This window comes from Oryctolagus cuniculus, chromosome 8 (assembly GCF_051225735.1).
Source record: "Oryctolagus cuniculus isolate XC-2025 breed Fujian yellow rabbit chromosome 8, ASM5122573v1, whole genome shotgun sequence".
NCBI lineage: Eukaryota > Metazoa > Chordata > Mammalia > Lagomorpha > Leporidae > Oryctolagus > Oryctolagus cuniculus.
In genome coordinates this window covers 28,526,596-28,548,807 of record NC_142874.1, presented here as the reverse complement: position 1 = coordinate 28,548,807, position 22,212 = coordinate 28,526,596, and the positions used below count along the sequence as shown (strand labels likewise).

At 49.3% G+C, this 22,212-nt stretch overlaps 1 protein-coding gene across 4 annotated transcripts in view; it reads right to left on the bottom strand.

Annotated features, from left to right (window-relative positions):
• LOC149124944 (uncharacterized) overlaps window positions 1-22,212 on the bottom strand; it is a 99,423-nt gene that overhangs the window by 4,051 nt on the left and 73,160 nt on the right. Inside the window, exons 1-6 of one of the 4 annotated variants that reach the window (XM_089302204.1) lie at window positions 18,046-18,390; window positions 16,247-16,535; window positions 15,674-15,767; window positions 9,153-9,466; window positions 6,095-6,383; window positions 5,522-5,615 (exon numbers count right to left, since the gene is read on the bottom strand). In XM_089302204.1, coding sequence (XP_089158330.1) covers window positions 16,392-16,535; window positions 18,046-18,378 — 477 coding nt within the window. In that variant the 5' untranslated portion in view covers window positions 18,379-18,390 and the 3' untranslated portion in view covers window positions 5,522-5,615; window positions 6,095-6,383; window positions 9,153-9,466; window positions 15,674-15,767; window positions 16,247-16,391. Of the gene's footprint in view, window positions 1-5,521; window positions 5,616-6,094; window positions 6,384-7,887; window positions 8,233-9,152; window positions 9,467-15,673; window positions 15,768-16,246; window positions 16,536-18,045; window positions 18,391-22,212 lie in introns of those variants that run through there. The other 3 variants (XM_089302203.1, XR_016211781.1, XM_089302205.1) reach the window with 3 other exon arrangements.

Genomic DNA, 22,212 nt, shown 5'->3' with positions numbered 1-22,212 from the left:
AGAAGAGGGCAAAAAGCAATAAACCAAATTGAGAAGCTTCTGCACTGCAAGCAAAACACTCGGCAAAGCGCAGAGGCAACTAACAGAATGGGAGAAATTATCTGCAAAGTATGCAGCTGGTAAAGGATTCACTACCAGAGGTTTTCAAGAAACTCAACAGCAGCAAAACAAACCACCCACTCAAGAAACGGGCCAAGGACTTCCGCAGGCATGGTTCAAGAAAGGAAATCCAAATGGCCAACAAACACATGCAAAAATGCTCAGGGTCACTAGCCATCAGGGAAATGCACAGCAATACTACAACAGCCTTGAGGATGTCGGGGGGGAAAGGCGGCCTGCTCCGCTGTTGGTGGGAATGTAAACTGGTATAGCCACTGTGGGAGACAGTATGAGAAACCTCAGAAACCTGAATATAGACAAACCAGCCGTTCCACCCCGGGGAATATACGCAAGGGAAAGGAAATCAGCATATGGAAGAGTCATATTTACTGCAGCTCATTTCACAACAGCAAAGATAGGCAATCAACCAAAATGCCGCTCTCCTGAAGACGGAAGAAAGAAATTACGGGCCATGTACACCACACATACATATACAGACCGCAGGGGAGAGGAAAGGCCATCATTTTGAAATAGCCCTGCCTATATGTTCTCCACTTGAGAACAAGGAGACCACTCTACCTTAGAGCCTAATCGACCTTGGGGAAGGGCAATTAACCAACTCCTGCCCCTGGAAGACTTGCTGTCTTACACAGGGGATAAAAGAGCAAAGAAAAAGGCTAGAAAAGTATTGTGAAAGCTACAGGCTAGGGGTGTAGGCCAATGAAACCAAATATTCAATCCTAAGATTATACATGCTTTCTTCCTTCAATACTTTAGCACATCACCCGGGCTCCAGATCTATACCAGACACAGGTTCTATTTAAGAAGGAATTTCTAGGGAAACCCCAAAAAAGAGTGTGAGACACCAAAATAAAGGCCCCAAAGGAAAATGAAACCTCTGATACCTACAGCAAAGCAAACATTAAATAGCCTAACTCCCACCCAGAGGAACATAAACCTCACACTAAGAGACCTGCTTACTTTGCTTTCTATTACCTGATACATTGTGTCCAGCTTTCAGAAAAAAAAAAAAAAAAGTTAAAGCAAGAAAAATGCAGTCTGAAGAGACAAAGCAAGCATCAAAACCAGGCCCTACCATGGCAAAGATTCTGGAGCTGTCTGACTGGGTTATTAAAACAACTGTAATAGGAAAATTGGACGATATACAGAACCACATGAATAATGCAAACAGATAGATGGAAACTCTCAAAGAATCAAAAGGGGCCGCCAGATCAAAACAACCACTGAGACAGAAACGAAGAATGTCTTGGAGGGGCTCATTATCAGACTAGACACTAGAGAGAAGACAATCCGTGAGTGGGTGTGTATCAATAAAAACTTCCTCAACTAAAAGCCAAAGAAAGAAATGGGGAAAACGCTAATGGAATGCCTAAGATTATGGGACAATTACAAAGGTATGACACACACAAAGCAGGAATACTAGAAGAAAGGAAGGAACAGGGGCAATATTGGAAGTAATGACGGCCGAAAACGTTCCAAAAGCTGAAGGTAAAAACGATAGAGGTTGAGGGGCTGGCGCTGTGGCGTAGCAGATACAGCTGCCACCTGCAGCATCGGCATCCCATATGGGTGCCGGTTCGAATCCCATATGCCCCACTTCCGATCCAGCTCTCTACTGTGGCCTGGGAAAGCAGCAAAAGATGGCTCAAGTCCTTGGTCCCCTGCACCCACATGGGAGACCCAGAAGGTCCTGGCTCCCGCCTTTGAATCGGCATAGCTCTGACCATTGTGGCCATCTGGGGAGTGAACCAGCAGATGGAAGACCTCTCTGTCTGCCTCTGCCTCTCTGTAATTCTGCCTTTCACATGAATAAATAAATACATCTTAAAAAAAAAAAAAGGTTGAATATCACTGGTAGAAAATGTTTGGTGATAGAAATATCTCAGATGAGAAACAATGACTTGATCAGCCCTTGTCCTGACTGTCCAGGAACACCTTACTACTTTATTCCTTTTAGTATTTGTTTGTTCTACTTATTACCATTGGCTGAACTCTTTAATTTACACACAATTATTCTTAGGTGTTTAAATTCAACTGAAAAGTGATCCCTGTTAAATATAAGAGTGGGAATAAGAGAGGGAGGAGATGTACAGTTCGGCACATGCTCACTCAGACTTACCCTTAATGGTAGAGCTAGAAACGTGCCAGGGGATTCCAATTCAATCCCATCAATGTGGCATGTACCAATGCCATCTTACTAGTCTAAAGTGATCAGTTTCAGTTCATAATTGATCATAATGAGAGGATTAAATGTCAAAGGGATCACATAAACAAGTCTACTGTCTGCTTCTACAACTGATAGAATTAAAAAGGAGAAAACAATCCAACATGGGAAGCAGGATACACAGCAGACTCATAGAATGGCCAAAGCCCTAAACAGCACTCTGGCCTCCGAATCAGCCCCTAAGGCATTCGGATCTGGCTAAAAAGCCCATGAGAGTATTTCAGGCATGGGAAGTCAAGACACTCTGGCAAAAGAAAAAAATGACCTAAATTTAAGAACGCTGTGAGTGAGATCCCAGAGGAAAGAACAGGCCAGCAAAGGAGGAGGTACTTTTCTCTGAAGGGAGGAGAGAACTTCCACTTTGACTCTGGCCTTGTCTAAATAAGATCAGAGTTGGTGAACTCCAGAGGAACTTCCATAGCCTTGGCAGCTCATGACAAGAACCTCTGGTGATTACTGACGTCATCAATAAGAGTGTCCATTGTTAAATCAACAACAGGAGTCACTGTGCACTTACTCCCCATGTAACATCTCTGTCCTTAATGTGTTGTACTCTGTGAATGAATGCTAAAACTACTACTCAAACAGTACTCTATACTTTGTGTGTCTGTGTGGGTGCAGTCTGTTGGAATCTTTACTTAGTATATACTAATTTGATCTTCTATACATGAAGAGAATTGCAAATGAATTTTGATGAAGAATGGGATGGGAGAAGGAGTGGGGGATGGGATGGTTGCGGGTGGGATGGATGTTACTGGGGGAAAAGCCGCTATAATCCAAACATTGTGCTTTGGAAATTTATATTTATTAAATAGAAGTTGAAAAACTAAAGTATGTGTGTATGTTGGTACAGTAGAGCATATGTGTAGTTTCTCAAATGGTAGCATCAACAGGAATAGAACAAAATTTTTCAAGTTAAAAGAGAGGTCAAAAAATCTATTAAAAAAGAAAAAGGAAAATAAATGTATTTAAAACTATTTTGGAAAATAAGAAAACAAGTATTCAAAATCAATCCCACGAAAACCCCTTTTGATGCCAGCTTGCCAACAGAAGACGTATATGCTCATATAATCACAGGCTCAACTAAGAGGTGATCCTTAACACTTTATAAGCATTTACCCACCTACTTAAAAACTTTTCATAACAAAAGAAATAGCTTTCGGGGCTGCCGTTGTGGGTGGGTGGGTTAATCCTCTGCCTGCAGCGCCTGCATCCCATGTGGGCGCCGGTTCTAGTCCCAGCTGCTCCTCTTCCAATCCAGCTCTCTGCTATGGCCTGGGAAAGCAGGGGAAGATGGCTCAAGTCCTTGGGCCCCTGCAGTCATGCCGGAGACAGGAAGAAGCTCCTGGCTCCTGGCTTCGGATCGGCACAGCTCCAGCCGTTGTGGCCATTTGGGGAGTGAACCACCAGACGGAAGGCCTTTCTCTCTGTCTCTCCCTCTCACTGTCTGTAACTCTGCCTCTCAAATACATACATACCTACTTACATCCATACAATCTTAAAAAACTAAATAGCTTTCTAACATTTTACTCTATGGATGCAGCAGAATTTGCTACTTACTTATATATTATTCTTTTCCATGTATATATTATTCCTAACTTCATTTTTCCTCCCTCATCAGAAAGGAAGACATGCTCAGGTTTGAAAAACTGTAAATCACAATCATTCAAAAAGGAGAGGATAAAAGCCACCATAACCCCTTCACTAGAATGAGCATGCTAACATGGAGGATTACCTTCTGTGCATTTATCCCATTCTTCATTACAACTAAGGTGACTTTAAACATCTTTGCACGTGAATGTTTGTTTGCATTTTTATTTCTTTAGAGTAGAAGATTGCAGAACAAGTGGATCATAAAGCACTAACTGTGTTGTGATCCTAGAATGCAATATCTAATTTCCTTTGGGAGCATTTCTTTCAATGCTGTTTTTCTCAATGCAACCCCAGATTACTAAGTCTGAAGCTAAAGCAGCAACTCTTAAGGTTCCAAAGCAATCATACACACATCTGACATCCTAGGAGCAGTGAGTCTCCCTTTCCATGCTCACAGCCCAGGCAGGCTGCCAGGTGTCTTCCCTGCGAGAGCCCACAGGCGGAAAACTCCACACCTCCTGGGCTGAGCTCACTCACTCCCTTCTTCCTTCTCCTGACAGGCCGGCACCACTAATCACCAAGCATTAGAACTAAGAGTTATCCTGAACCACCAATGTTACCTAAGTTCAATTGGTTAAGTTGTACCAGTAGCTACAACTGAACTGTCACTAAGGCCAACTGGTCCTATTTCACACAGACCTTGCACATCCTCCCCCTGCACAGCCACTGTCCCAGTTCAGAGTCTCATCGTGTCACCTACATAACTGCAATAGCTGCTCCCAGAAATTCACTCTGGATTTAAATCTATCCCAGTCGTCTAAAACAAAAAGTCATACCATTCCATCAACATCTGTCCTTACACAACCACAACCACACACACAGGAAACTCAATGTATCAAAACCAAACTGCTGATTTCCCCATGAAACCTCTTGCTCTGGCCCCCTATCTTCCCCTGCAATAACTGACCCACCATTTCACCAGCAGCTCAAGTCAAACCCTAGCATCATTCTCACTCCTTCATTTCCATCAAGCCATCAGTGCCACCTGTAAACTTTCTCCACTTCTCTCCATTTTCAGCCTGAGCAGATTTGAAGCAGGAGCCTGCAGCTTCCTCCAGGATTCCCAAACAGTTGCAGGAGACCAAGGACTTGGGTACTCTTCTACTGCTGGGCCGGGCCACAGCAGAGCTGGAATGGAAGCGGAGGTGCTGGGACGGAAGTGGAGGTGCTGGGACTTGAACCACCACCCATATGGGATGCTGCTACTTCAGGCAGCAGCTTCATCCACTCTGCCACGGCTCGGCCCGCCCCCACCCCCAAATGCCCAGGTTGTTGCACTCGTGATCCAGCTGGCTGCTAACAAGCCCAGGAAAGCAGAGCAAGAGGCCCAAGGACTTGGGCACCCGAACCCACACTGGAGTCCTGGATAAAGTACCTGGCTTCTGCTTCAGCCTGGCGCAGCCCCAGGACATCGTAGCCACCTGGGGTGTGAACCCATACACTGACTCTCTCTCCACCACTGCCTCATCAGTAACTCTGCCTTTCACACCAGTCTTTAAAAAGAAAAAACAATCCAGTACTTACCATGAGGTGTCAGAACCTTGGACAGGCTGGAACAGAGCACAAAGGGATTCCTGGGGTTTCTCTAAGCTTCTGCTGTCTAGTCCTTGTGTGCAGTCTGTGAAAATTCACCGGATTACGTGCAAGTTAATTCGAGTGCCCCAGGCCAGCTTTCCCGCACACACATTACAGTTCAGAACCACCCAGAGAAGAGAGGCCGGGAGTCAAGGCCGCTTCTCACGGACGTGGCCAAGACTGATTCCAGCCAGGGCCAGGAAACCTCCAAAATGGAACCCGGGCCGTGGGAAAAGTTCTTCCTCTCCCAACCCCCGCCTCCACCCGCCCACCGGCACTCCTGTCACACTCGCCCTCCCTCGACGCTGCCCCACACGCCTTCCTTCCCCTTCCTTCCACGCCACCCCACCTTCACGCCACCTTTTCCTTCTCCCCCCTTCCTCTCTCCTCCCGAATCTCCCTTGGCCGCCTCTCTCCTCCTCCTCTCCCCTCCACCCCTCACATGCACACCCCTTGCCTGCTATCTGCACCCCAGGCCCCACCTACCCCGTGACGACAGCAAGGCCATCGCGCCCAACTCACCAAAGAGCGTTTCTGCTCCTCTGGAACAGGAGCCGAGGCCCGAGGGGTAGACTTCTGGAAGCTGCCCAAGAAGAGGCCCGCGCCTACACATTTCCAGAAGGGCAAGGTAACTGATGCGGCTGTCCCGGGCTGCAGTGTCTCTGATTCAGGCCTGACCCCGGAGGCACTGGGTCTCACTCAGGCTCCGCCAGCAGCATCGAGGACGGCTCCTCAAGACTTGAACAGGCTTTTGGGCAGGAACAGATGAGGAGCAGACTTCCATCTGAGGATGGCTGAGCAGGAGATGTACCTACGGGTACAATTCCTGGTCACAGCGCAGGGCGCAAATTCACTCCCCACAGGCAGCTGCCATGGCGCCATGGGACACATCTGCATGCTGCTACGTCCAGTGTGGGGCGCCCAAGAGCCGATTCCAATCCCGCTACTCCAGGTTGGGAACCAGGGAGGCAGCCGCTGATGGCCCAGGTACTTGGATCCTGCCTCCTTCCCTCCTGGGAGTCCTGAATGGAGTTCTTGCCTCCTGGCTTCTGCCTGGCCCGGCGCTGGCCTTTGAAGCCACTTGGGGAGAGAAGCAGTGCATGGGGCATCGCAAGCACTCTTGCTCTCTCTCAGTGATTGCCCATCTGGTGGTTCGCCCTCCTCCCAGGTGGCTACAAAGGCCAGGGCTGGGCCAGGCTGAAACAGAAGCCAGGGACTTTATCTGGTGCTCCATTCTGAGAACCTGCCACCGGGCCCCTGGCTCCTGAATACTGGCTCCGGATCTGCTCAGCTCCCATCATTGCGCTAATTTGGAGAGGACCAGCAGATGAAAGACTTACTTTCTCTTTCTCTCTCTCTGCATGTAATTCCGAATTTCAAATAAACAAATAAGAACTTTATAAAAAAAAAAAAAGGGGGGGGGGAGACATAGCTATAAATAAAATACTACATCACGGCCAACTACTAGAGTTTATATCGAACTTGATACTATATGCATCACCTAGCCTATTAACACAGAACTCCTGTGGGAAGGATAGTTAAAACCCGTGATTTGCAAACCCTTCCAAAAAGGAGATGAAGGGGAAAAATCTTCCATCTCATCCCTTCGGACCAACATTTTCCCAACATCCAAAACAAATGCATCATAAAGAAAACGGCACATACGTATCTGTCATGACTGCGCTGTCACATTCCTTAACAAAATATTACCAAACGCGCTCCTGAAGCACAACCAAAGCTTAGCACGCTGGGTGCAACTCCAGGAATGCAAGGATGGCTACCATACACAATCAATATATCACAGAACAGAATAAACATGGGGAAAGCCCACAAAGTATCCCTATAGACACAGAAAACCTATTTCACAAAAACTCCCACCACTTTGGCGATATCAAAATAAAAAGGAATCATCAAATCAGGAACAGAAGGTAAACCTCGGCTTGACAATGGCCTCTCACTGAAAACCCACAGAGCGCTAACATCACACCAAATGCCAGTTAACCGGAAACTGTCCTCCTAGACCAGGAAACAGACGAGCGTTTTCGCTCTTATTCCTCCCCGTCAGCAGTCTCGGGGGTCTCGAGCAGGGCGGCTGGGCCATCAAAACGCAAACAGACGGGAACGCGGGGCCGCTCCAGGAGGAGACGGAGCCCCTCTGCTCTGGCACAGCTGCTCGCACACTGGGGAAAGTTGCAGACCGACCGTCCGCACAGCAAGACCACGACTCCACCCGCGCCTTCGGGACCCGAGAGCAACAGGCACGCCGGCAGCGAAGACTCGCAGCGGGAAACCCCAACAGCCCCCGCATCACTCACCGCCAAGGGGGCCCGGTCTGCTGGCGGCACAGGGGCCCGCGAAGGCCGCTGCTTCCACGAAGGGCCGAAGAAGAGAACCGCGCCCGGGAAACGGCGCGGCAGCCTCGGGCCGCAGCCTCTCTGAGCCCGGCCTGACCCCGGGGACGCTGGGTCTCCCGCAGGCTCCGCCGGCAGCGTCCAGGACGGCTCCCGACGGCTCGCGCGGGCTCTCCGGCAGCAGCGGACGGGACCCGCGAGGACTCCTACCTGAGCGCCGCGGGCCACAAGGGGCCACTTCCGGGGCACAAGGGGCCACTTCCGGGGCACAGCGCCGGGCGCAGGCGCACTCCCCATGGGCGGCCGCCGTGGCGCCGCGGGACGCACCTCCGCGCTGCCTGCCGCGTCCAGCGTCCGAAGCCCCAGGGCTGCAGGCGGGGCGGCCTCTCCAGCCTGTGACCCAGGGACCACGCCTCCCGGCCTCCTGGGCGCCCTGAATGGAGGTCAAGCCTCCTGGCTTCTGCCTGGCCCGGCGCTGGCCGTTGGAGCCGCTTGGGGAGAGAAGCAGAGCACCGGGCATCGCGAGCCCTCTTGCCTCTTGCTCTCTCTCACGGATCGTCCCTCTGGGGGTTCAACCCCCAGGTGGCTACTAAGGCCGGGACCGGGCCAGGCCGAAGCAGAAGCCCGGGACTGTATCCGGTGCTCCACTCTGGGTTCAGGGGCCTGAGTCCTTGGGCCGTCTCCCTCTGCTTTCCCAGGCATGGCAGCAGACAGCTGGATCCCACGGGGAAAGGCTCCCAGGAGGGGCCGGCGCTGTGGGGGAGCGGGTAAAGCCACCGCCCGCAGCGCCTGCATCCACATGGGCGCCGGTTCGAGTCCCGGCTGCTCCACTTCCGGTGCAGCTCTCTGCAGAAGAGGGCCCAAATGCTTGGGCCCCTGCACCCATGCGGTACACCCCGGGGAGGCTCCTGGCTCCTGGCTTCAGATCCGCTCAGGCCTGCCCATTGCAGCCAATTGGGTAGCAGACCAGCAGATGGAAGACCTCTCCATAGCGATTCTCTCTCTCTCTCTCTCTCTCTCTCTCTCTCTCCCCCTCTCTCTCCCTCCCTCCAGCCCTCCCTGAATTTCATATAAATAAGATCTTCAAAAAAAATAAAAAATTAAGAAAAGGAAGACATAGCTTTAAATAAAATACTACATCAAGGCCAACTATTACAGTTCATTACAATTTGATATTATATACATTACCTACCCTATTAACATAGAATTTGAAAAGGAATTTAACTCACTCTTAGAAAAGGTGTTGGTGGCAGGCAACGCAGCTCACTAGGCTAATCCTCCACCTAGTGGCGCCAGCACACCAGGTTCTAGTCCCGGTCAGGGTGCCGGATTCTGTCCCGGTTGCTCCCTCTTCCAGGCCAGCTCTCTGCTATGGCCCAGGAGTGCAGTAGAGGATGGCCCGAGTCCTTGGGCCCTGTACCCGCATGGGAGACCAGGATAAGTACCTGGCTCCTGCCTTTGGATCAGCGGCGGTCACTGGAGGGTGAACCAATGGCAAAGGAAGACCTTTCTCTCTGTCTCTCTCTCTCACTGTCCACTCTGCCTGTCAAAAAAAAAAAAAAAAAAAAAAAAAAAAGGTGTTGGTACCCATTCTTTCTCTTCTACCTTAGAAACGTTCCGTGTGGTATTATCTATGACTTACGCATGAGGAAATCAATGTAGTTTATTTATTCAGACACTTGGGTACCCACTCGCACAGGGACTTGAGACACCTGTGATCTACAGAGTTCTCCACTGAACACAGGTCTGCTCCCCAACCTCCGCCCTCCACAGTCTAGGCCTGCATTTAATGGATGGAGCATGCTTGAACTAGGACAAACCGTGTCTTCCACAAAGCACGATAGAATACGTAAATGTAGCGTCTGAGGTCCCTCTTGGCATTTTCTACGTGCACGTTATCACGTTGGTACTTTTTCTCTCCTTTCTCAACGTTAGATACAAATTGGGAGGGAGGAAGTCAAACTATCACTATTGGCAGAGGACATGATTCCATACAGAGGAGATCCACACGACTCCACTGAGAGACTATCGAAACTCAGAGTAGAGTTTGGTAAAGTGGCAGGATAGAAAATCAACAGCCTTTGTATACGCAGACAGTGCCGTGGCTCAGAAAGAACGTCTAGGACCAATCCCGTCCACATAGCTACAAAGAAAATACAGGCTCTGGGGACCATTTCAACCAAGGATGTCCACTAGCTGAGAATCACAACAGATTAAAGAAAGGAATAGAAGAGGGCAAAAAGCAATAAACCAAATTGAGAAGCTTCTGCACTGCAAGCAAAACACTCGGCAAAGCGCAGAGGCAACTAACAGAATGGGAGAAATTATCTGCAAAGTATGCAGCTGGTAAAGGATTCACTACCAGAGGTTTTCAAGAAACTCAACAGCAGCAAAACAAACCACCCACTCAAGAAACGGGCCAAGGACTTCCGCAGGCATGGTTCAAGAAAGGAAATCCAAATGGCCAACAAACACATGCAAAAATGCTCAGGGTCACTAGCCATCAGGGAAATGCACAGCAATACTACAACAGCCTTGAGGATGTCAGGGGGGGAAAGGCGGCCTGCTCCGCTGTTGGTGGGAATGTAAACTGGTATAGCCACTGTGGGAGACAGTATGAGAAACCTCAGAAACCTGAATATAGACAAACCAGCCGTTCCACCCCGGGGAATATACGCAAGGGAAAGGAAATCAGCATATGGAAGAGTCATATTTACTGCAGCTCATTTCACAACAGCAAAGATAGGCAATCAACCAAAATGCCGCTCTCCTGAAGACGGAAGAAAGAAATTACGGGCCATGTACACCACACATACATATACAGACCGCAGGGGAGAGGAAAGGCCATCATTTTGAAATAGCCCTGCCTATATGTTCTCCACTTGAGAACAAGGAGACCACTCTACCTTAGAGCCTAATCGACCTTGGGGAAGGGCAATTAACCAACTCCTGCCCCTGGAAGACTTGCTGTCTTACACAGGGGATAAAAGAGCAAAGAAAAAGGCTAGAAAAGTATTGTGAAAGCTACAGGCTAGGGGTGTAGGCCAATGAAACCAAATATTCAATCCTAAGATTATACATGCTTTCTTCCTTCAATACTTTAGCACATCACCCGGGCTCCAGATCTATACCAGACACAGGTTCTATTTAAGAAGGAATTTCTAGGGAAACCCCAAAAAAGAGTGTGAGACACCAAAATAAAGGCCCCAAAGGAAAATGAAACCTCTGATACCTACAGCAAAGCAAACATTAAATAGCCTAACTCCCACCCAGAGGAACATAAACCTCACACTAAGAGACCTGCTTACTTTGCTTTCTATTACCTGATACATTGTGTCCAGCTTTCAGAAAAAAAAAAAAAAAAAAGTTAAAGCAAGAAAAATGCAGTCTGAAGAGACAAAGCAAGCATCAAAACCAGGCCCTACCATGGCAAAGATTCTGGAGCTGTCTGACTGGGTTATTAAAACAACTGTAATAGGAAAATTGGACGATATACAGAACCACATGAATAATGCAAACAGATAGATGGAAACTCTCAAAGAATCAAAAGGGGCCGCCAGATCAAAACAACCACTGAGACAGAAACGAAGAATGTCTTGGAGGGGCTCATTATCAGACTAGACACTAGAGAGAAGACAATCCGTGAGTGGGTGTGTATCAATAAAAACTTCCTCAACTAAAAGCCAAAGAAAGAAATGGGGAAAACGCTAATGGAATGCCTAAGATTATGGGACAATTACAAAGGTATGACACACACAAAGCAGGAATACTAGAAGAAAGGAAGGAACAGGGGCAATATTGGAAGTAATGACGGCCGAAAACGTTCCAAAAGCTGAAGGTAAAAACGATAGAGGTTGAGGGGCTGGCGCTGTGGCGTAGCAGATACAGCTGCCACCTGCAGCATCGGCATCCCATATGGGTGCCGGTTCGAATCCCATATGCCCCACTTCCGATCCAGCTCTCTACTGTGGCCTGGGAAAGCAGCAAAAGATGGCTCAAGTCCTTGGTCCCCTGCACCCACATGGGAGACCCAGAAGGTCCTGGCTCCCGCCTTTGAATCGGCATAGCTCTGACCATTGTGGCCATCTGGGGAGTGAACCAGCAGATGGAAGACCTCTCTGTCTGCCTCTGCCTCTCTGTAATTCTGCCTTTCACATGAATAAATAAATACATCTTAAAAAAAAAAAAGGTTGAATATCACTGGTAGAAAATGTTTGGTGATAGAAATATCTCAGATGAGAAACAATGACTTGATCAGCCCTTGTCCTGACTGTCCAGGAACACCTTACTACTTTATTCCTTTTAGTATTTGTTTGTTCTACTTATTACCATTGGCTGAACTCTTTAATTTACACACAATTATTCTTAGGTGTTTAAATTCAACTGAAAAGTGATCCCTGTTAAATATAAGAGTGGGAATAAGAGAGGGAGGAGATGTACAGTTCGGCACATGCTCACTCAGACTTACCCTTAATGGTAGAGCTAGAAACGTGCCAGGGGATTCCAATTCAATCCCATCAATGTGGCATGTACCAATGCCATCTTACTAGTCTAAAGTGATCAGTTTCAGTTCATAATTGATCATAATGAGAGGATTAAATGTCAAAGGGATCACATAAACAAGTCTACTGTCTGCTTCTACAACTGATAGAATTAAAAAGGAGAAAACAATCCAACATGGGAAGCAGGATACACAGCAGACTCATAGAATGGCCAAAGCCCTAAACAGCACTCTGGCCTCCGAATCAGCCCCTAAGGCATTCGGATCTGGCTAAAAAGCCCATGAGAGTATTTCAGGCATGGGAAGTCAAGACACTCTGGCAAAAGAAAAAAATGACCTAAATTTAAGAACGCTGTGAGTGAGATCCCAGAGGAAAGAACAGGCCAGCAAAGGAGGAGGTACTTTTCTCTGAAGGGAGGAGAGAACTTCCACTTTGACTCTGGCCTTGTCTAAATAAGATCAGAGTTGGTGAACTCCAGAGGAACTTCCATAGCCTTGGCAGCTCATGACAAGAACCTCTGGTGATTACTGACGTCATCAATAAGAGTGTCCATTGTTAAATCAACAACAGGAGTCACTGTGCACTTACTCCCCATGTAACATCTCTGTCCTTAATGTGTTGTACTCTGTGAATGAATGCTAAAACTACTACTCAAACAGTACTCTATACTTTGTGTGTCTGTGTGGGTGCAGTCTGTTGGAATCTTTACTTAGTATATACTAATTTGATCTTCTATACATGAAGAGAATTGCAAATGAATTTTGATGAAGAATGGGATGGGAGAAGGAGTGGGGGATGGGATGGTTGCGGGTGGGATGGATGTTACTGGGGGAAAAGCCGCTATAATCCAAACATTGTGCTTTGGAAATTTATATTTATTAAATAGAAGTTGAAAAACTAAAGTATGTGTGTATGTTGGTACAGTAGAGCATATGTGTAGTTTCTCAAATGGTAGCATCAACAGGAATAGAACAAAATTTTTCAAGTTAAAAGAGAGGTCAAAAAATCTATTAAAAAAGAAAAAGGAAAATAAATGTATTTAAAACTATTTTGGAAAATAAGAAAACAAGTATTCAAAATCAATCCCACGAAAACCCCTTTTGATGCCAGCTTGCCAACAGAAGACGTATATGCTCATATAATCACAGGCTCAACTAAGAGGTGATCCTTAACACTTTATAAGCATTTACCCACCTACTTAAAAACTTTTCATAACAAAAGAAATAGCTTTCGGGGCTGCCGTTGTGGGTGGGTGGGTTAATCCTCTGCCTGCAGCGCCTGCATCCCATGTGGGCGCCGGTTCTAGTCCCAGCTGCTCCTCTTCCAATCCAGCTCTCTGCTATGGCCTGGGAAAGCAGGGGAAGATGGCTCAAGTCCTTGGGCCCCTGCAGTCATGCCGGAGACAGGAAGAAGCTCCTGGCTCCTGGCTTCGGATCGGCACAGCTCCAGCCGTTGTGGCCATTTGGGGAGTGAACCACCAGACGGAAGGCCTTTCTCTCTGTCTCTCCCTCTCACTGTCTGTAACTCTGCCTCTCAAATACATACATACCTACTTACATCCATACAATCTTAAAAAACTAAATAGCTTTCTAACATTTTACTCTATGGATGCAGCAGAATTTGCTACTTACTTATATATTATTCTTTTCCATGTATATATTATTCCTAACTTCATTTTTCCTCCCTCATCAGAAAGGAAGACATGCTCAGGTTTGAAAAACTGTAAATCACAATCATTCAAAAAGGAGAGGATAAAAGCCACCATAACCCCTTCACTAGAATGAGCATGCTAACATGGAGGATTACCTTCTGTGCATTTATCCCATTCTTCATTACAACTAAGGTGACTTTAAACATCTTTGCACGTGAATGTTTGTTTGCATTTTTATTTCTTTAGAGTAGAAGATTGCAGAACAAGTGGATCATAAAGCACTAACTGTGTTGTGATCCTAGAATGCAATATCTAATTTCCTTTGGGAGCATTTCTTTCAATGCTGTTTTTCTCAATGCAACCCCAGATTACTAAGTCTGAAGCTAAAGCAGCAACTCTTAAGGTTCCAAAGCAATCATACACACATCTGACATCCTAGGAGCAGTGAGTCTCCCTTTCCATGCTCACAGCCCAGGCAGGCTGCCAGGTGTCTTCCCTGCGAGAGCCCACAGGCGGAAAACTCCACACCTCCTGGGCTGAGCTCACTCACTCCCTTCTTCCTTCTCCTGACAGGCCGGCACCACTAATCACCAAGCATTAGAACTAAGAGTTATCCTGAACCACCAATGTTACCTAAGTTCAATTGGTTAAGTTGTACCAGTAGCTACAACTGAACTGTCACTAAGGCCAACTGGTCCTATTTCACACAGACCTTGCACATCCTCCCCCTGCACAGCCACTGTCCCAGTTCAGAGTCTCATCGTGTCACCTACATAACTGCAATAGCTGCTCCCAGAAATTCACTCTGGATTTAAATCTATCCCAGTCGTCTAAAACAAAAAGTCATACCATTCCATCAACATCTGTCCTTACACAACCACAACCACACACACAGGAAACTCAATGTATCAAAACCAAACTGCTGATTTCCCCATGAAACCTCTTGCTCTGGCCCCCTATCTTCCCCTGCAATAACTGACCCACCATTTCACCAGCAGCTCAAGTCAAACCCTAGCATCATTCTCACTCCTTCATTTCCATCAAGCCATCAGTGCCACCTGTAAACTTTCTCCACTTCTCTCCATTTTCAGCCTGAGCAGATTTGAAGCAGGAGCCTGCAGCTTCCTCCAGGATTCCCAAACAGTTGCAGGAGACCAAGGACTTGGGTACTCTTCTACTGCTGGGCCGGGCCACAGCAGAGCTGGAATGGAAGCGGAGGTGCTGGGACGGAAGTGGAGGTGCTGGGACTTGAACCACCACCCATATGGGATGCTGCTACTTCAGGCAGCAGCTTCATCCACTCTGCCACGGCTCGGCCCGCCCCCACCCCCAAATGCCCAGGTTGTTGCACTCGTGATCCAGCTGGCTGCTAACAAGCCCAGGAAAGCAGAGCAAGAGGCCCAAGGACTTGGGCACCCGAACCCACACTGGAGTCCTGGATAAAGTACCTGGCTTCTGCTTCAGCCTGGCGCAGCCCCAGGACATCGTAGCCACCTGGGGTGTGAACCCATACACTGACTCTCTCTCCACCACTGCCTCATCAGTAACTCTGCCTTTCACACCAGTCTTTAAAAAGAAAAAACAATCCAGTACTTACCATGAGGTGTCAGAACCTTGGACAGGCTGGAACAGAGCACAAAGGGATTCCTGGGGTTTCTCTAAGCTTCTGCTGTCTAGTCCTTGTGTGCAGTCTGTGAAAATTCACCGGATTACGTGCAAGTTAATTCGAGTGCCCCAGGCCAGCTTTCCCGCACACACATTACAGTTCAGAACCACCCAGAGAAGAGAGGCCGGGAGTCAAGGCCGCTTCTCACGGACGTGGCCAAGACTGATTCCAGCCAGGGCCAGGAAACCTCCAAAATGGAACCCGGGCCGTGGGAAAAGTTCTTCCTCTCCCAACCCCCGCCTCCACCCGCCCACCGGCACTCCTGTCACACTCGCCCTCCCTCGACGCTGCCCCACACGCCTTCCTTCCCCTTCCTTCCACGCCACCCCACCTTCACGCCACCTTTTCCTTCTCCCCCCTTCCTCTCTCCTCCCGAATCTCCCTTGGCCGCCTCTCTCCTCCTCCTCTCCCCTCCACCCCTCACATGCACACCCCTTGCCTGCTATCTGCACCCCAGGCCCCACCTACCCCGTGACGACAGCAAGGCCATCGCGCCCAACTCACCAAAGAGCGTTTCTGCTCCTCTGGAACAGGAGCCGAGGCCCGAGGGGTAGACTTCTGGAAGCTGCCCAAGAAGAGGCCCGCGCCTACACATTTCCAGAAGGGCAAGGTAACTGATGCGGCTGTCCCGGGCTGCAGTGTCTCTGATTCAGGCCTGACCCCGGAGGCACTGGGTCTCACTCAGGCTCCGCCAGCAGCATCGAGGACGGCTCCTCAAGACTTGAACAGGCTTTTGGGCAGGAACAGATGAGGAGCAGACTTCCATCTGAGGATGGCTGAGCAGGAGATGTACCTACGGGTACAATTCCTGGTCACAGCGCAGGGCGCAAATTCACTCCCCACAGGCAGCTGCCATGGCGCCATGGGACACATCTGCATGCTGCTACGTCCAGTGTGGGGCGCCCAAGAGCCGATTCCAATCCCGCTACTCCAGGTTGGGAACCAGGGAGGCAGCCGCTGATGGCCCAGGTACTTGGATCCTGCCTCCTTCCCTCCTGGGAGTCCTGAATGGAGTTCTTGCCTCCTGGCTTCTGCCTGGCCCGGCGCTGGCCTTTGAAGCCACTTGGGGAGAGAAGCAGTGCATGGGGCATCGCAAGCACTCTTGCTCTCTCTCAGTGATTGCCCATCTGGTGGTTCGCCCTCCTCCCAGGTGGCTACAAAGGCCAGGGCTGGGCCAGGCTGAAACAGAAGCCAGGGACTTTATCTGGTGCTCCATTCTGAGAACCTGCCACCGGGCCCCTGGCTCCTGAATACTGGCTCCGGATCTGCTCAGCTCCCATCATTGCGCTAATTTGGAGAGGACCAGCAGATGAAAGACTTACTTTCTCTTTCTCTCTCTCTGCATGTAATTCCGAATTTCAAATAAACAAATAAGAACTTTATAAAAAAAAAAAAAGGGGGGGGGGAGACATAGCTATAAATAAAATACTACATCACGGCCAACTACTAGAGTTTATATCGAACTTGATACTATATGCATCACCTAGCCTATTAACACAGAACTCCTGTGGGAAGGATAGTTAAAACCCGTGATTTGCAAACCCTTCCAAAAAGGAGATGAAGGGGAAAAATCTTCCATCTCATCCCTTCGGACCAACATTTTCCCAACATCCAAAACAAATGCATCATAAAGAAAACGGCACATACGTATCTGTCATGACTGCGCTGTCACATTCCTTAACAAAATATTACCAAACGCGCTCCTGAAGCACAACCAAAGCTTAGCACGCTGGGTGCAACTCCAGGAATGCAAGGATGGCTACCATACACAATCAATATATCACAGAACAGAATAAACATGGGGAAAGCCCACAAAGTATCCCTATAGACACAGAAAACCTATTTCACAAAAACTCCCACCGCTTTGGCGATATTAAAAAAAAAAAAAAAAGGAATCATCAAATCAGGAACAGAAGGTAAACCTCGGCTTGACAATGGCCTCTCACTGAAAACCCACAGAGCGCTAACATCACACCAAATGCCAGTTAACCGGAAACTGTCCTCCTAGACCAGGAAACAGACGAGCGTTTTCGCTCTTATTCCTCCCCGTCAGCAGTCTCGGGGGTCTCGAGCAGGGCGGCTGGGCCATCAAAACGCAAACAGACGGGAACGCGGGGCCGCTCCAGGAGGAGACGGAGCCCCTCTGCTCTGGCACAGCTGCTCGCACACTGGGGAAAGTTGCAGACCGACCGTCCGCACAGCAAGACCACGACTCCACCCGCGCCTTCGGGACCCGAGAGCAACAGGCACGCCGGCAGCGAAGACTCGCAGCGGGAAACCCCAACAGCCCCCGCATCACTCACCGCCAAGGGGGCCCGGTCTGCTGGCGGCACAGGGGCCCGCGAAGGCCGCTGCTTCCACGAAGGGCCGAAGAAGAGAACCGCGCCCGGGAAACGGCGCGGCAGCCTCGGGCCGCAGCCTCTCTGAGCCCGGCCTGACCCCGGGGACGCTGGGTCTCCCGCAGGCTCCGCCGGCAGCGTCCAGGACGGCTCCCGACGGCTCGCGCGGGCTCTCCGGCAGCAGCGGACGGGACCCGCGAGGACTCCTACCTGAGCGCCGCGGGCCACAAGGGGCCACTTCCGGGGCACAAGGGGCCACTTCCGGGGCACAGCGCCGGGCGCAGGCGCACTCCCCATGGGCGGCCGCCGTGGCGCCGCGGGACGCACCTCCGCGCTGCCTGCCGCGTCCAGCGTCCGAAGCCCCAGGGCTGCAGGCGGGGCGGCCTCTCCAGCCTGTGACCCAGGGACCACGCCTCCCGGCCTCCTGGGCGCCCTGAATGGAGGTCAAGCCTCCTGGCTTCTGCCTGGCCCGGCGCTGGCCGTTGGAGCCGCTTGGGGAGAGAAGCAGAGCACCGGGCATCGCGAGCCCTCTTGCCTCTTGCTCTCTCTCACGGATCGTCCCTCTGGGGGTTCAACCCCCAGGTGGCTACTAAGGCCGGGACCGGGCCAGGCCGAAGCAGAAGCCCGGGACTGTATCCGGTGCTCCACTCTGGGTTCAGGGGCCTGAGTCCTTGGGCCGTCTCCCTCTGCTTTCCCAGGCATGGCAGCAGACAGCTGGATCCCACGGGGAAAGGCTCCCAGGAGGGGCCGGCGCTGTGGGGGAGCGGGTAAAGCCACCGCCCGCAGCGCCTGCATCCACATGGGCGCCGGTTCGAGTCCCGGCTGCTCCACTTCCGGTGCAGCTCTCTGCAGAAGAGGGCCCAAATGCTTGGGCCCCTGCACCCATGCGGTACACCCCGGGGAGGCTCCTGGCTCCTGGCTTCAGATCCGCTCAGGCCTGCCCATTGCAGCCAATTGGGTAGCAGACCAGCAGATGGAAGACCTCTCCATAGCGATTCTCTCTCTCTCTCTCTCTCTCTCTCTCCCCCTCTCTCTCCCTCCCTCCAGCCCTCCCTGAATTTCATATAAATAAGATCTTCAAAAAAAATAAAAAATTAAGAAAAGGAAGACATAGCTTTAAATAAAATACTACATCAAGGCCAACTATTACAGTTCATTACAATTTGATATTATATACATTACCTACCCTATTAACATAGAATTTGAAAAGGAATTTAACTCACTCTTAGAAAAGGTGTTGGTGGCAGGCAACGCAGCTCACTAGGCTAATCCTCCACCTAGTGGCGCCAGCACACCAGGTTCTAGTCCCGGTCAGGGTGCCGGATTCTGTCCCGGTTGCTCCCTCTTCCAGGCCAGCTCTCTGCTATGGCCCAGGAGTGCAGTAGAGGATGGCCCGAGTCCTTGGGCCCTGTACCCGCATGGGAGACCAGGATAAGTACCTGGCTCCTGCCTTTGGATCAGCGGCGGTCACTGGAGGGTGAACCAATGGCAAAGGAAGACCTTTCTCTCTGTCTCTCTCTCTCACTGTCCACTCTGCCTGTCAAAAAAAAAAAAAAAAAAAAAAAAAAAAAAAAAGGTGTTGGTACCCATTCTTTCTCTTCTACCTTAGAAACGTTCCGTGTGGTATTATCTATGACTTACGCATGAGGAAATCAATGTAGTTTATTTATTCAGACACTTGGGTACCCACTCGCACAGGGACTTGAGACACCTGTGATCTACAGAGTTCTCCACTGAACACAGGTCTGCTCCCCAACCTCCGCCCTCCACAGTCTAGGCCTGCATTTAATGGATGGAGCATGCTTGAACTAGGACAAACCGTGTCTTCCACAAAGCACGATAGAATACGTAAATGTAGCGTCTGAGGTCCCTCTTGGCATTTTCTACGTGCACGTTATCACGTTGGTACTTTTTCTCTCCTTTCTCAACGTTAGATACAAATTGGGAGGGAGGAAGTCAAACTATCACTATTGGCAGAGGACATGATTCCATACAGAGGAGATCCACACGACTCCACTGAGAGACTATCGAAACTCAGAGTAGAGTTTGGTAAAGTGGCAGGATAGAAAATCAACAGCCTTTGTATACGCAGACAGTGCCGTGGCTCAGAAAGAACGTCTAGGACCAATCCCGTCCACATAGCTACAAAGAAAATACAGGCTCTGGGGACCATTTCAACCAAGGATGTCCACTAGCTGAGAATCACAACAGATTAAAGAAAGGAATAGAAGAGGGCAAAAAGCAATAAACCAAATTGAGAAGCTTCTGCACTGCAAGCAAAACACTCGGCAAAGCGCAGAGGCAACTAACAGAATGGGAGAAATTATCTGCAAAGTATGCAGCTGGTAAAGGATTCACTACCAGAGGTTTTCAAGAAACTCAACAGCAGCAAAACAAACCACCCACTCAAGAAACGGGCCAAGGACTTCCGCAGGCATGGTTCAAGAAAGGAAATCCAAATGGCCAACAAACACATGCAAAAATGCTCAGGGTCACTAGCCATCAGGGAAATGCACAGCAATACTACAACAGCCTTGAGGATGTCAGGGGGGGAAAGGCGGCCTGCTCCGCTGTTGGTGGGAATGTAAACTGGTATAGCCACTGTGGGAGACAGTATGAGAAACCTCAGAAACCTGAATATAGACAAACCAGCCGTTCCACCCCGGGGAATATACGCAAGGGAAAGGAAATCAGCATATGGAAGAGTCATATTTACTGCAGCTCATTTCACAACAGCAAAGATAGGCAATCAACCAAAATGCCGCTCTCCTGAAGACGGAAGAAAGAAATTACGGGCCATGTACACCACACATACATATACAGACCGCAGGGGAGAGGAAAGGCCATCATTTTGAAATAGCCCTGCCTATATGTTCTCCACTTGAGAACAAGGAGACCACTCTACCTTAGAGCCTAATCGACCTTGGGGAAGGGCAATTAACCAACTCCTGCCCCTGGAAGACTTGCTGTCTTACACAGGGGATAAAAGAGCAAAGAAAAAGGCTAGAAAAGTATTGTGAAAGCTACAGGCTAGGGGTGTAGGCCAATGAAACCAAATATTCAATCCTAAGATTATACATGCTTTCTTCCTTCAATACTTTAGCACATCACCCGGGCTCCAGATCTATACCAGACACAGGTTCTATTTAAGAAGGAATTTCTAGGGAAACCCCAAAAAAGAGTGTGAGACACCAAAATAAAGGCCCCAAAGGAAAATGAAACCTCTGATACCTACAGCAAAGCAAACATTAAATAGCCTAACTCCCACCCAGAGGAACATAAACCTCACACTAAGAGACCTGCTTACTTTGCTTTCTATTACCTGATACATTGTGTCCAGCTTTCAGAAAAAAAAAAAAAAAGTTAAAGCAAGAAAAATGCAGTCTGAAGAGACAAAGCAAGCATCAAAACCAGGCCCTACCATGGCAAAGATTCTGGAGCTGTCTGACTGGGTTATTAAAACAACTGTAATAGGAAAATTGGACGATATACAGAACCACATGAATAATGCAAACAGATAGATGGAAACTCTCAAAGAATCAAAAGGGGCCGCCAGATCAAAACAACCACTGAGACAGAAACGAAGAATGTCTTGGAGGGGCTCATTATCAGACTAGACACTAGAGAGAAGACAATCCGTGAGTGGGTGTGTATCAATAAAAACTTCCTCAACTAAAAGCCAAAGAAAGAAATGGGGAAAACGCTAATGGAATGCCTAAGATTATGGGACAATTACAAAGGTATGACACACACAAAGCAGGAATACTAGAAGAAAGGAAGGAACAGGGGCAATATTGGAAGTAATGACGGCCGAAAACGTTCCAAAAGCTGAAGGTAAAAACGATAGAGGTTGAGGGGCTGGCGCTGTGGCGTAGCAGATACAGCTGCCACCTGCAGCATCGGCATCCCATATGGGTGCCGGTTCGAATCCCATATGCCCCACTTCCGATCCAGCTCTCTACTGTGGCCTGGGAAAGCAGCAAAAGATGGCTCAAGTCCTTGGTCCCCTGCACCCACATGGGAGACCCAGAAGGTCCTGGCTCCCGCCTTTGAATCGGCATAGCTCTGACCATTGTGGCCATCTGGGGAGTGAACCAGCAGATGGAAGACCTCTCTGTCTGCCTCTGCCTC